This window comes from Mizuhopecten yessoensis, unplaced genomic scaffold (assembly GCF_002113885.1).
Source record: "Mizuhopecten yessoensis strain PY_sf001 unplaced genomic scaffold, ASM211388v2 scaffold10961, whole genome shotgun sequence".
Taxonomy (NCBI): Eukaryota; Metazoa; Mollusca; class Bivalvia; order Pectinida; family Pectinidae; genus Mizuhopecten; species Mizuhopecten yessoensis.
The window spans coordinates 620,102-635,400 of record NW_018408808.1 but is presented as its reverse complement, the minus strand read 5'-3'; the positions used below and the strand labels follow the sequence as shown (position 1 = coordinate 635,400).

Sequence of the window (15,299 nt, the reverse complement as noted above, 5' to 3'; positions counted from 1 at the left end):
ATCATGATTACCAATCAACAAAAGATGTGTGACATTCACAGGATTATATGTAAAATGTCTAGACTACAGATTGTGCGACATTCACAGGATTATAGGTAAAATGTCTAGACTACAGATTGTGCGACATTCACAGGATTATAGGTAAAATGTCTAGACTACAGATTGTGTGAATGTAATCGTACATTCACAGGATTATAAGTAAAATGTCTAGACTACAGATTGTGTGACTGTAATCGTACATTCACAGGATTATAAGTAAAATGTCTAGACTACAGATTGTGAGACATTCACAGGATTATAATTTCGAGACCAAATAGCCCTATACAACTCTGTAGCCATTACTACCAAGGACACTGGTGGAGCCAGCCCCAAACCAAGTAACTATGGTAACAAAGCCAGCCAAGGTACCGCTAGTCGTGGTCAAGGTACCACTAGTCGTGGTCAAGGTACTGATAGTCATGGTCAAGGTACACTAGTCGTGGTCAAGGTACTGATAGTGTTGGTCAAGGTACCACTAGTTGTGGCCATACTACCGCTAATCGTGGTCGAGGTACTGATAGTCGTGGTCAAGTTACTGATAGTCATGGTCAAGGTATCGTTAGCCGTGGTCAAGGTACTGATAGTCATGGTCAAGGTACTGATAGTCGTGGTCAAGGTACACTAGTCGTGGTCAAGGTACTGATAGTGTTGGTCAAGGTACCACTAGTTGTGGCCATATTACCGCTAATCGTGGTCGAGGTACTGATAGTCGTGGTCAAGTTACTGATAGTCATGGTCAAGGTACTGATAGTCATGGTCAAGGTACTGATAGTCGAGGTCAAGGTACACTAGTCGTGGTCAAGGTACTGATAATCGTGGTCAAGGTACTGCTTGTCATGGTCCAGGTACTGATAATCGGGGTCAAGTTACTGATAGTCATGGTCAAGGTACTGATAGTCGTGGTCAATGTACCTATAGTTGTGGTCAAGGTACTGATAGTCGTGGTCAAGGTACTGCTAGTCATGGTCCAGGTTCCGCTAGTTGTGGTCAAGTTACTGATAGTCGTGGTCAAGGTACCGCAAGTTGTGGTCAAGTTACTGATAGTTGTGGTCAAGGTACCGCAAGTTGTGGTCAAGTTACTGTTAGTCGTGGTCCAGGTACCCCTAATTGTGGTCAAGTTACTGATAGTCATGGTCAAGGTACTAATTGTTGTGGTCCAGGTACCGCTAGTCATGGTCAAGGTACTAATAGTCGTGGTCCAGGAACCGCTAGTCATGGTCCAGGTATCCCTAGTTGAGGTCCAGGTACCGCTAGTCGTGGTCAAGGTACCGCTAGTCGTGGTCAAGGTACTAATAGTTGGCGTGACAGTGTATCTCCCTTATAAGCACCAAGCAAAAGCAAAAGTGACCATTGACTGTTAAAAAAGGACCATTTACACTAAATTTTTGACAGTATATGCCCTGTTCTATTTTAAAGTAATGGCAATGGTGGGTTTTTTTTTATTTTTTTATATTATCTTTCTGCATCTTATGATTATAGCATTGCCTTAATTAAGAGCATACATTTTATTACAATATAGAATTAAGTTGTTTTGCTTTTTCATTTTCTACAAGATTCTTACACAAGTATTTTTGTTCTTGTTAGGTAAATTCTTACTTACTTCTGTTCAATTTCCATATTTAAATCACATTTTGAGACTTGAGATAAACCTACTGTATCTTGCCATGGTTTATGCGTACATTGTATTCAGTACATGTTCAAATGATATGTTTCTACTATTATTGCATGTTTTGTACATAAATGAATATTGCATTTTAAATGAAATACAATATATAACACAATTTTAAACTTGTGAGTGAGATATAGAAAGTTTTAGATCATTTTCTTTTGGACAAAACACCATGTTTTTTTCACTCGCTTTCATTCTATTTTGTGAAATTTGAAATTTCAACGCTAAAGTGACACTGCGCAGCTGTTTACTTTATGTATGTTTGTATGTATAGTACTCTAGGTCTTTTTAGAAACCAGTAATACTGGGTAGTTTGTTTCCCACCTTTTGTTTGTAAATATGTAAAATTACTAGTAGTAGTATTGTATTAAGAGGGGTTAATTCATGTCTGTCTGATCCTTTGCCTAAGATTCTGTCACTATTTTGAAGAAGTATTGTTTTATTTGATTTTGTTTGTAACCACATTTTAATTTCATTCCAATAGTTGTCCACTATTCTATATTCACAAAACATGTGTAATATAGTTTCCACATATCTATTACAAAATGTGCCGAGTGGGTCAGTCTTTTATCTCTATCCTATGAAGATATCTATTTGAACTAATAATTCTGTGAGTGATTCTATATAAAAACCATCTAAGTTTGCAATCTAGTGTACATCTGAAAGAAATCACATTAATGTTTTTCCACCATATGTCATCTACCACTAAATGTAATTCTTCCCACCATATGTCATCTACCACTAAATCTAATTCTTCACACCATATGTCATCTACCATTAAATCTAATTCTTCACACTATATGTCATCTACCACTAAATGTAATTCTTCACACCATGTCTCATCTACCACTCAATCTAGTTCTTCACACCATATGTCATCTACCACTAAATCTAATTCTTCAGACCATTTTGATTTATATTTGTTGTTCACTTTCAATTCTTTGACCAATAAACTATATATTGACTGACCTCTATGTTTGTTTGTTATTATATAGTAGATATGTGAACTTGAAGACTTGTTCCAGTCTACTCAGCTGCAAATGAGTATGTGGTTGGGCAGTGCCAGAATCGTTGAATGCTAGCTGTGAGCGCCGAAATGGCAGCACCGGCTGTATGCTTCCAAGGGAATTGAGAAAGATATTGGCAGGTTGCAAAGGCCCTATAACCACGGATAATAATTTGTGAACCGCTTTGTGATGAACTAAAAACTAGGTTGTGATAAGGCGGTATATAAGAACCTCAAATTATTATAATTAGATGTATCTTGGACAATGTGGTAATATGGTGGTACGCTGCATGTTTTGTGTTACATATTACATAGATCTGTAATTGCATTGCGTAAACCATAGAACATAGTTATTTAGGGACGGAACTCATATTTTTCACAAAAGTGTTTGTAAGAGTTAATTATTTCGTGTACAAACATAATACATTGTTTGAAATAAGCTGGTTTATCATCAATTTTTAGGTCACCTGAGACAAAGTCTCAAGTGACCTATTGCGATCGCCTTTTGTCCGCCGTCGTCCGTCGTCCGTCGTGCGTCCGTAAACAATTTACATTTTCGACTTCTTCTCCAAAACCCCTGAACCAATTTCAATGAAATTTTGCAGGAACCTTCCATGGCCAAAGGTCAACTAAAGTTGTGAATTATATGGTCCCCAGCCCCCAGGGGCCTGAGAGGCAGGGCCAAAAAGGGTAAAATTGACTAAAATTTCAAAAATCTTTTTCTCAAGATCCAGATATGGTAGAATCAAATACTCTTCATAGATAGAAGGGTCTTAAGGTGCTTTACCAAAATTGTGAATTTCTTGACCCTGGGGTCTCACGTTTCCCCCTGGGGAGGGGGTAAACTTTACTATAGTTTATATAGGGAAATCACATTTTGGACCAACATTTGTTTAATTTCCATTGGAAGTAATTCAATTTGGGTTAGCATTATCAGTATTAGGTAGCAGTTTGATAGTATGTACCTATGAGCCCTGGCTGACCCCCCGGGGCTGATGGGTGGGGCCAAAAAGGGTTGAATTGACTGAAATTTCAAAAATCTTCTTCTCAAGACCCAGATATGGTAGAATCAAATACTCTTCATAGATGGAAGGGTCTTAAGGTGCTTTACCAAAATTGTGAATTTCATGACCCTGGGGTCTCGCGTTTCCCCCTGGGGAAGGGGGGGGGGGGGGGCAAAATTTGTTATGGTTTATAATGGCAAATGATACTTTGGATATTACACGTTGATAATTTGATAGGAATTATAACCCTAAGTTGACAGTTTGATACTTTGTAAATTTTGAGCAATCCCTACCCCCAAGGGCTGTAGGGTGGGGCCCAATGGAGTCTGTGTGCTAACATAAAATTTCTTCATTTTCCTTGTTTAGAATCAGAGGTACTAGTTTCAAATACTTTTCAGTCTTAAATCTGCTTGCTAGATATTGAATAAGGTGGTTTTATTGTTTTTTGTCACTTTGAATAATATTTCTGTTCATGTTAAAAACAAAAATCAACTCTCTGTATAAATATATCAGGTGACCATTAAGGCCCATGGGCCTCTTGTTTATTTTGTCATTATACCATAGTTGTTGGTTTATGCTATCTTCATCATATATTTCTACTAGAAAATTCCTATAAGTCAGTTGTACTTCTTTCCGGAAAAGGTTTTCTACTCTTGCTTAAGGCTCAGCAATTTAGGAGTGGGATGACTGGTTCGCCCGTTGTCAGTATAATGTGACCGGGTGGGGTGTCCTGCTGGGTGTCTTCGGCAGTATGTTTCAGTGAGGTAGCACTATAAAGTCGGCATCAGTTCCTCACTATCACAAGGAGACAAACGAGAACATGTCAGAGCCTCTCAAAACACACACGCATACATTACAGGCATGCATGATGCACACAGGGGAGGCCGTCCTTAAATTACCATTGCTGCATGTTGATAGGACGTTATAAGTTCTTCACGACTCCCTGGGTTATTACCCTTGGGTAAAATAGCGACTACTCCTTGTTTTTTGTGATAGCGATAGTTCTCCTATTTGGATACCCATATTTAATTGATTTTAGAATATAATTTTTTTTATCTGACCAGAAAAATTTATAGAATTCTGCCGAAAATCCTTCTGGGCCTGGGCTTTCCCATTTTTTTTAGATTTTGATTCAATTACCCAGTTCTTCCACTTTAATGTTCCAGTTCTACTTGCTACAGATAGTTTTGGTATTCCACATTAATGGTCTGTTCTAGTTCTACTTGCTACAGATAGTTTGGGTATTCCACATTAATGGTCTGTTCTAGTTCTACCTGCTACAGAGAGTTTTGGTATTCCATATCAATGGTCTGGTCTAGTTCTACTTGCTACAGATAGTTTTGGTATTCCACATTAATGGTCTGTTCTAGTTCTACTTGCTACAGATAGTTTTGGTATTCCATATTACTGTAATAATTGCTTTAGATCCAATTCCTCAATTTCTCCTTCTTTGCACGAGTAGAAGTTATTATAAAAGATTTGTATTTCCTTTCGTATATTCTCTTGATCTGTAATTTCATACCCTTCATAATTTTTAGCTAAGACACATTTTTACTGACGTAGTTTCTTGTTTCAACTTGTTACAGGAGTCACTTAGTAGGCTTTTCCCCATTTTCTACCCATTGAGCTCTAGATCTAATTAACACTCCCTTTATGTACTCATTTATCATGTTTTCGTGTGCCGTTTTTAATTAAGTGACAATTTCTTCTAGGATTGTATTGTGTACATATTATTCAGCATTTTTTCAATATTTTTTATTTGTCCTTCAATATTTTGAAATTTTTCATTATTTATTCTCTATTTATTACTGTACCACTATATGGTATTGTCATAGAACGAATTTTTAGTTGCAGCATTTCAAAAACTAGCTGATCATCAAGTGTTGATTGATAATTGACAGGGCTTATGTTAGCTATTTCGTCTTTACCATAAATAGGTACTGCCAACTCCATTTCTGTTCCTTCAGTACATGACTTCACTTTATCAATGTGTGTTTTATCTCGTAAAAGTGTGTTATTGAATTTCCAAAACCTGCATCCTTTTTTAAATTCAGTTAGTTTTAAGTTGAGAATGATTTAAATGGAGTGGTCAGTTTTATAACCTGGCTTTATCTCAGCTTTATCTATTTTTGTCATTAATTCGCTGGATGTAGGAATAAGAAAATAAAGGCGTGCCTTCTTAGTGAAATTGGCTGAGTAGTTAAGGAGAAGTTGTCAGGACAAGCGTTTTTCAACAAAGGGCAATAACTCCGTAAAAAGGGTCAGAATGAAAAAAATAATACCTGGATGCACAATATCAGGTGGTAGTTATCTTATCTGAAAACTTTCGTTGAAATTGGCCCCGTAGTTTTGGAGGAGTTATCCGGAGAAGGAATTTTTCAACAAAGAGCCATAACATCGTAAAAAAAGGTCAGAATGAAAAAATAATACCTGGATGCACACCTTCAGGTGTCATTTATCATATCTAGAAAGTTTGGTTGAAATCAGTCCATCACTTTAGAAGGAGTTGTCTGAACAACATTTTAACAGATAGACAGACAAGCTGATTCCAGTATACACCCCACCCCCCAACCCCACCCTAACCCCCTTTATTCGTTGTGGGGGGTATATGATGTACACGCATTGAAACACTGCTCTGGTGGTGACGCGGTCGAACATCGCAAAAGGAAGCCGCCGCCATTGATTACTGTACTAACTGTCAAAGAATTTTGAATGTGCATCCATGGTTTGTTTATTTGGTTGTTTAATTTTGTTTAACCTCCTATTAACAGCTAAGGTCATTTAAGAATATGTGCCTCCATGTGTGTAGTGTATGCGTGTGTGTATGCAGGAGACGGGGTATGTTGGTGTTCTTGCCTCCTTGTGATAGCGCAGATAAGAAGTTCGCCAGCATCCCTTTATTGTATAATCAAACATAATGGATCCAAAATAGGTTCCATATTTCTAGATGATGAAGGAACCAAACAATGGCTGTCATCGATGAGTTATTCTTTTAGGCGTGAACGGCGCCATATTTGAAACATGTATCAATCTGACGAACCTTTTTTCATTGCGTATACGCTAATTTATACGCAGTCAGAGTTAATTAAGCTGAAGAAAGGAGAGATGTAAATATTTATCTATTAATCAAAAATAGACTTATTGTGAAATATGTTATTGTAAAAAATATCCCGTCCTGTACAGTAGAATCGTTTCCAGAAATAGAATCAACATTTCTGAAGTGTCTGTGGATTCTCTGACAAAATAACCAATGTTGGTGTGATCAAAATTTAATCAAATATATCAGATACTGTTAATTACACTTTCAAGGCATTCAATAACAAGAGGCCCAGAGGACCTGTATCGCTCACCTGGATATTTGAGCAATAATAGGGAAATATTCTCAAATATTTCCATATCTTGAGTCTCCTTGGGTTAAGAATGTCCCCGAGTAAATGAAAATGTATACTACTCTATCCCAGCATGCTCCTGGTCAAATATCATCACCAATGGCCTTCTGGTATTGTTGAAGAAGTATACACATATTTCACCCCTGAGACCTTGAAAGTAGGTCAAGGTCATTTATTTGAGGTAACTTATAGCACTCTGTCCCAGATACCTACTTCCCTAATAGCATTGTTCTAGGCCTCTTGGTTATTCAGAAGGTTCTGTTTAAAGGTTTTTTTACAACGTTGAACCATGTGACCTTGAAAGTAGGTCAAGGTCATTTATATGAGGACACATCATAGCACTTAATGCCAGGTACCTACTGGTACAAGTGATTCTAAAACAAGTGCCATTGAGATGTTGCACTCAAATGGTAATGTTTTTAACGAAATCATTGAGTACTAATAATGTAAAAGAATTATGTAATCAAGGAAAGTATTTATATTGTGCTACGAGAAAACGTAGAGAAATCAATGTCTGATATGGAAAACTGCTTGTGTACTTTGTTAGCTCACTTTCCACTTTATCAATTTAAATTTGTATAATAATCTCTTGTACATGTATTACATGATGTAACTGTTTGACATTTAACCTACGAGTCGGATGGATCTCGAAAATAAAGAAACTGAACTGAAACAGAGGCTGTAACAATGTTCACAACAAACATTGTACATTTTCTTTGTTGATGTACAGTGCTGTTTTGTATAGGCTTGTATGTGACAAAGGGTTAAACACAATCTACACCGACCTACTTCACTTTCCATGTCTTTATCAGTGTAAGTCTGCCGGTAAGCTGTCGCTCCACAGGGAAGTTAGTCACTATGTACAACAGGGAAGTACTGCAGGTTTAAACAGATCTACGCATTGCAGCAGTGATGGGCGAACATTTACAATGGCAGCAAACAAGTGACCGATTTATCAGCAAAGCTACAGGTCATCATGTGATTGTGAATTTTAGGCCTGAGAAATATGGACAAATGAAAGTGATTATTCGGAGGTATAGAATGGAAAACTTGGATTCATCATCACAGTAACACAGTGACATCAGTGATTGTGAGGTAGTTTATTCTACAGTGTTTTTTCATTTATATACTTAGTTTAACAAACATATACTACTGGATGGGACAGTAAAATCAAGTTTTCATTTCTTTACATAACAAACTCTTATTTGTGAGTGAATACTGATAACAATATATTTATACAAGAACAACAAATATCTTCAGGACTTCAACAAATAATTTAGCTTTTCATCAAAATGGCAACCCCTATAAGCCAAATGCCTCTCCGTATCAAAGGTCAAACGACATGTATTCACCACAAGGGGAGACAATTAGAATTTTATTGTGAAAAGTGTCAGGAACTGGTTTGTCCGAAATGCCTTTCTTCTATTCACAAAATCCATCCACTTTGTGAGCTAAGTGAAATCACTCCCCAGAAAAAAACAGACATTAAAAACTTCATAGACAGAACAGAAAAAAATTACCTTGTGCAAATTGGGAAATATATCACCACTACTGATACGCTCCTTAAAGACAACACCAGTACTTTTGAGAAGCTGTCACAAAAGTTAAAAATGCAAACAGATAAATTAAAACAAGAACTGGACATGCTTACAGCACAGACACTCTCTCTTTACCACAAAATGGAAGAGGATAATACCAAGCTGATAAAGAAATACAAACAGGACCTGGAGATGTACGAGAAGCAACTCAAACAACAAATTCAAGAATGTAAAACAGCTCTCCAGCGTGGTTCACACATACAGATTTATGATACATTTTGTGAGATCCATTCTCCTACATACAGTCTCCCTGTAAAACCTGTCCTGGGTACTGCCAACTTCACACAAAATGAAAATCCTCAAGATCACCTGAAAGAAGCCTTGGGAAAAGTTACCACCTTAAGTCAAGGTCAAACAAAATTAACTGACCAGGATCGGTCAGTATCAACATCTGATGATGTGGGACAACCCTCTACACAACAACAACAGTCAGGAGCAAAAGTGAAGAAAGCAGTGACAACATACAAACTACTGTCACAGACCAAGATAGTGGAGGAGTGGAAGTCTCCATGTTACATTAGGTCTATATGTCCCACCATTGATGGTCAGGTGTGGACCAGGTACGGTGACACATTAACTCTCCTGGACAGGAAGGGTAAAGTAAAACAGCTTGTCTATAACAGTGTCAGGATAAGTGACATCAGTCTGTCACCCACCACACACACACTGTGGGTCTGTGATACAGAAAACAACATCATGGAGCTGGTATCAGGACAACTGACACACAGATTCCGTACCAAGAAGTTACCCTCGTGTATATGTGTTACAGCCAGTAACCATCTCATTGTAGGGATGACCAAACACATCTCCAAATTTACCACAAATGGTAAAATGGTGTGTACTACAATGGCTAAAGGGACTGGGAAACCATTAGTGTGTACACCACACAGGATCTCAGAGTGTCCTGTCACTCACAATGTGGCAGTCCTTGATTTCAGTCGTGAAAGTGATGGTGGTGATGGAAAACGACATGTTGTTGTGATGGACACTGATTTCAAGGAGCTGTTTGTATATAGAGGTTACATCTCCAGAACATATAAACCTTGTGAAGGTGTGGTGTATGACAGTGTGGGGAACCTGATCATAGGTGACTTTGACAACTACGGGGTCCTACTCATCAGTGGAGGTGGTGAGTTCCTCAGGGTCGTACACACAGATACAGTATATACACAGGCTGTAGGTATAGACAGGGAGGATATCCTGTGGGCAGTGTTTGATACATGGCATGTTAGCAAAGTCGCACTACTACAGTACAGCAGTGTGTGACACCTGTAACCAAACAACTAGTGTATCTAGTTACCATGACAATGACATGGAAATCAGGAAAATGGAAACTTACAATGATTACCAATGTGTGACTTTTACAGGATTATAAGTAAAATGTCTAGACTACAGATTTTGAGACATTCACAGGATTATAAGAAAAATGTCTAGACTACAGATTGTGAGACATTCACAGGATTATAATTTCGAGACCAAATAGCCCTATACAACTCTGTAGCCGTTACTACCAAGGACACTGGTGGAGCCAGCCCCAAACTGAATTAACTATGGTAACAAAGCCAGCCAAGGTACCGCTAGTCGTGGTCAAGGTACCACTAGTCGTGGTCAATGTGCTGATAGTCGTGTTCCAGGTACTGATAGTCGTGGTCAAGGTACCGCTAGTCATGGTCCAGGTACCGCTAGTTGTGGTTAAGGAACTGCTAGTTGAGGTCCAGATACCGCTAGTCGTGGTCAATGTTCCACTAGTCATAGTCAAGGTACCGCTAGTCATGCTCCAGGTACTGATAGTCTTGGTCCAGGTACTGCTAGTCATGGTCCAGGTACCGCTAGTTGTGGTTAAGGAACTGCTAGTTGAGGTCCAGATACCGCTAGTCGTGGTCAATGTTCCACTAGTCATGGTCAAGGTACTGATAGTTGTGGTTAAGGTACTGCTAGTTGATGTCCAGGTACCGCAAGTCATGGTCCAGGTACCGCTAGTCATGGTCAAGGTACTGATAGTCGTGGTTAAGGTACTGCTAGTTGATGTCCAGGTACCACAAGTCATGGTCCAGGTACCGCTAGTTGTGGTCCAGGTACCGCTAGTCGTGGTTAAGGTACTGCTTGTCATGGTCCAGGTACCGCTAGTCATGGTCAAGGTACTGATAGTAGCGGTTAAGGAACTGCTAGTTGTGGTCCAGGTACCGCTAGTCGTGGTCAATGTGCTGATAGTCGTGTTCCAGGTACCACTAGTTGTGGTCAAGGTTCCACTGGTCAAGGTACTGATAGTCGTGGTCTAGATACCGCTTGTCGTGGTCAAGGTTCCGCTAGTGATGGTCAAGGTACTGATAGTCGTGGTCTAGTTACCGCTAGTCGTGGTTAAGGTACTGCTAGTTGAGGTCCAGGGCCCCCCTGTATAAAACATCTCAACTCTTGAGATTTTCCTTAACTTTGAGATGTTTTATACAAGACGGCCCTGGTACCGCATGTTATGGTCCAGGTACTGTTAGTTGTGGTCGAGGTACCGTTAGTTGTGGTCCAGGTACTGTTAGTCATGGTCCAGGTACGCTAGTCATGGTCCAGGTACTGTTAGTTGTGGTCCAGGTACAGCTAGTCATGGTCAATGTACCATTAGTTGTGGTCCAGGTACCGCTAGTCATGGTCCAGGTACTGTTAGTTGTGGTCCAGGTACCGCTAGTCATGGTCAATGTACCATTAGTTGTGGTCAAGGTACAGCTAGTCATGGTCAAGGTACTGTTAGTTGTGGTCCAGGTACAGCTAGTCATGGTCAAGGTACTGTTAGTCGTGGTCCAGGTACCGCTAGTCATGGTCAAGGTACTGTTAGTTGTGGTACAGGTACCGCTAGTCATGGTCAAGGTACTGTTAGTTGTGGTCCAGGTACCGCTAGTCATGGTCAATGTACCGTTAGTTGTGGTCCAGGAACCGCTAGTCATGGCGGCATGTCCACACATGCTATATATAAATCATTGTGGTTATTAATAAGGGGTTTTGTGAGACATAGAAAGTTTTATATCATTTTCTTTTGGACAAAACACCACGTTTTTTTCACTCGCTTTCATTCTATTTTGTGAAATTTAAAATGTCAACGCTTAAGTGACACTGCGCAGCTGTTTACTTTATTTGATGCCAATTTTTTTTAATTTTTCATACTCGTTTTTGTTTTTTACATTGCTTCTTCTGTTTAATTTGTATATAGTACTCTAGGTCTAGGTAGTTTGTTTCCTACCTTTTGTTTGTATATGTGAAATTTAACAATTACTAGTAGTAGTATTGTATTAAGACAGGTTAATTCATGTCTGTCTGATCCTTTGCCTAAGATTCTGTCACTATTTTGAAGAAGTATTGTTTTATTTGTTTTTGTTTGTAACCACATTTTAATTTCATTCCAATAGCTGCCCACTATTCTACATTCACAAAACATGTGTAATATAGTTTCTACATAATCTATTACAAAATGTACAGAGTGGGGTCAGTCTTTTACCTTTATCCTATGAAGATATCTTTTTGAGCTTATAATTCTGTGAATGTGCAATCTAACGTATATTTGAAAGAAATTACATTAATGTTTTCCCACCATATGTCATCTACCACTAAATCTAATTCTTCACACCATGTGTCATCTATCACTAAATCTAATTCTTCACACCATATGTTATCTACCACTAAATGTAATTCTTCACACCATATGTCATCTACCACTAAATCTAATTCTTCACACCATATGTTATCTACCACTAAATGTAATCCTTCCCACCATGTGTCATCTACCACTAAATCTAATTCTTCACACCTTATTTCATCTACCACTAAATCTAATTCTTCACGCCATATGTCATCTACCACTAAATCTAATCCTTCACACCATATGTCATCTACCACTAAATCTCATTCTTCCCACCATATATGCCATCTACCACCAAATCTAGTTCTTCACACCATATGTCATCTACCACTAAATCTAGTTCTTCACACTATATGTCACCTACCACTAAATCTAATTCTTCACACCATGTGTCATCTATCACTAAATCTAATTCTTCACACCATATATGTCATCTACCACTAAATCTAATTATTCACACCATATGTTATCTACCACTAAACGTAATTCTTCACACCATATGTCATCTACGACTAAATCTAGTTCTTCACACTATATGTCACCTACCACTAAATCTAATTCTTCACACCTTATTTCATCTACCACTAAATCTAATTCTTCACCCCATATGTCATCTACCACTAAATCTAGTTCTTCACACCATATGTCATCTACCACTAAATCTCATTCTTCCCACCATATATGCCATCTACCACTAAATCTAGTTCTTCACACCATATGTCATCTACCACTAAATCTACCACTAAATCTAGTTCTTCACACTATATGTCATCTACCACTAAATCTAATTATTCACACCATATGTCATCTACCACTAAATCTCATTCTTCCCACCATATATGCCATCTACCACTAAATCTAGTTCTTCACACCATATGTCATCTACCACTAAATCTCATTCTTCCCACCATATATGCCATCTACCACTAAATCTAGTTCTTCACACCATATGTCATCTACCACTAAATCTAATTCTTCACACCATATGTCATCTACCACTAAATCTAGTTCTTCACACTATATGTCATCTACCACTAAATCTAATTCTTCACACCATATGTCATCTACCACTAAATCTAATTCTTCCCACCATATATGCCATCTACCACTAAATCTAGTTCTTCACACCATATGTCATCTACCACTAAGTCTAATTCTTCACACCATATGTCATTTACCACTAAATCTAATTCTTCACATCATATGTCATCTACCATTAAATCTAATTCTTCACCCCATATGTCATCTACCATTAAATCTAATTCTTCACACCATATATGTCATCTACCACTAAATCTAATTCTTCACACCATATGTCATTTACCACTAAATCTAATTCTTCGGACCACTTTGATTGATATTTGTTGTTCACTTTCAATTCTTTTACAAATAAACAATATATTGACTGACCTCTATGTCTGTTTGTTATTAGTCCCCTACCGGTTAGTGCTGTCACGATACATTTTACCCACGATTCGATACGTATCTCGATATTTGTTCCATGATTCAATTATTTCGATTCGATACACCTTTAATTTAAAATATAAACAAAATGAGATATATAAGCCGTTGATACACAGAAACCCGCAGTGTTTCCACACTTTTGATTTGAAGCTTGCAGGAGCATCACAAATTTTCATTTCCTTAAAGCGGTCCGCCATTTTAGAAATGAAATTAAACTTCTCACCGACGTTTCGGCTGAAGCGGCATACACTAATATTCAGATTGTGACGCATCAAAATTTCGGAAAAATGTATCGTGAATCGAATCGAACATAAAAAAGTGCAAGTGCATCGCGGTGAATCGCGACACCTCTACTACCGGTGAAACCTGGGGGACTAAAGGTTTCCTCTCCGTCGTCTGTATATGTACGTACCTACATACGTACGTAACACCAAGGTTTGTCAGCGCTGTAGTGGCTTCATTCCTTGAGGGATTTTTATCAAACTTCACACAATTACAAAGGACCATAATATCTAGGACAAGTTTGAGTTTCAGGGTTGTTGGGTCAAGGTCAAGGTCACCTTTACTATTTTTAGAAAATCCTTGTCAGCGCTCTAGTGGCTTCATTCCTTGGGGGATTTTGATCAAACTTCACACAATTACAAAGGACAATACTATCTTGGACAAGTTCAAATTTTAGAGTAATTTATTGGGTCAAGGTCACTGTTACTTTTTTTAGAAAATTCATTGTCAGCACTCTGGCGGCTGCATTCCATCAGGGATTTTGACCAAACTTCACACAACTACAAAGGACTATAATATCTTGAACAAATTCAAGTTTCAGGGTTGTCGGGTCAAGGTCAAGGTCACCGTTACTATTTTTTAGAAAATCCATTGTCAGCGCTCTAGTGGCTTCATTCCTTGAGAGATTTTAATCAAACTTCACACAATTACAAAGGATCATAATATCTCAGACAAGTTTGAGTTTCAGGGTTGTAGAGTTGAGGTCAAGGCCACCGTTACTATTAATACAAAATCCTGACCAAGTTGAAGCCAGTGATGGACTGATGATCGATAAATAATAATCGAACATCGATCGATTGGTCCTGTTCGATTCCGATTATGGATAACAAATTCCATAATCACAATAATCGGTTCATTACTGAACTTAAAGTGTCAAATGTGTATGTAATATACAGTATACATGGAAATTCATTTATTCTGATTTTTTTTTTACAATATGATTGATGGTAATGTAGAAAAGAAAAGTTACATTAAAATCAGTTACAAGCTAATTGTATACTTTTCATTTTCCTAAATTAACACCAAAGGGCACCATTTTTATAAATCATTAGTGTAATAGCTAGCGGGGGACGGTATTGCTTTAGCAATACTCAGTATGCTTGTTATATAGTAGATATGTGAACTTGTAGACTTGTTCCAGTCTATTCAGCTGTAAATGAGTACGTGGTTGGGCAGTGCCAGGGTCGTTGATGCTAGCTGTGAGAGCCAAAATGGCAGCTCCGGCT

General features: G+C 38.1%; 2 protein-coding genes across 6 annotated transcripts in view; one reads left to right on the top strand and one right to left on the bottom strand.

Moving 5' to 3' along the window:
• Positions 1–15,299, bottom strand: part of LOC110464108 (BTB/POZ domain-containing protein 16-like) — a 100,232-nt gene that overhangs the window by 55,081 nt on the left and 29,852 nt on the right. The window lies entirely within an intron of this gene.
• Positions 251–12,274, top strand: LOC110464111. Of its 2 annotated transcripts, XM_021519170.1 has the most exons (4): positions 251–655; positions 906–1,325; positions 10,361–10,612; positions 10,676–12,274. In XM_021519170.1, the coding sequence occupies exons 1-4, from the start codon at positions 584–586 to the stop codon at positions 10,982–10,984; spliced, it is 1,053 nt and encodes a 350-aa protein (XP_021374845.1). In that variant the 5' UTR covers positions 251–583; the 3' UTR covers positions 10,985–12,274. The 2 variants fall into 2 exon arrangements, 1 of the variants encoding a protein (XP_021374845.1); XR_002464467.1 differs by lacking the exons at positions 10,361–10,612; positions 10,676–12,274 and adding an exon at positions 10,277–10,308 and having other exon boundaries at positions 251–1,325.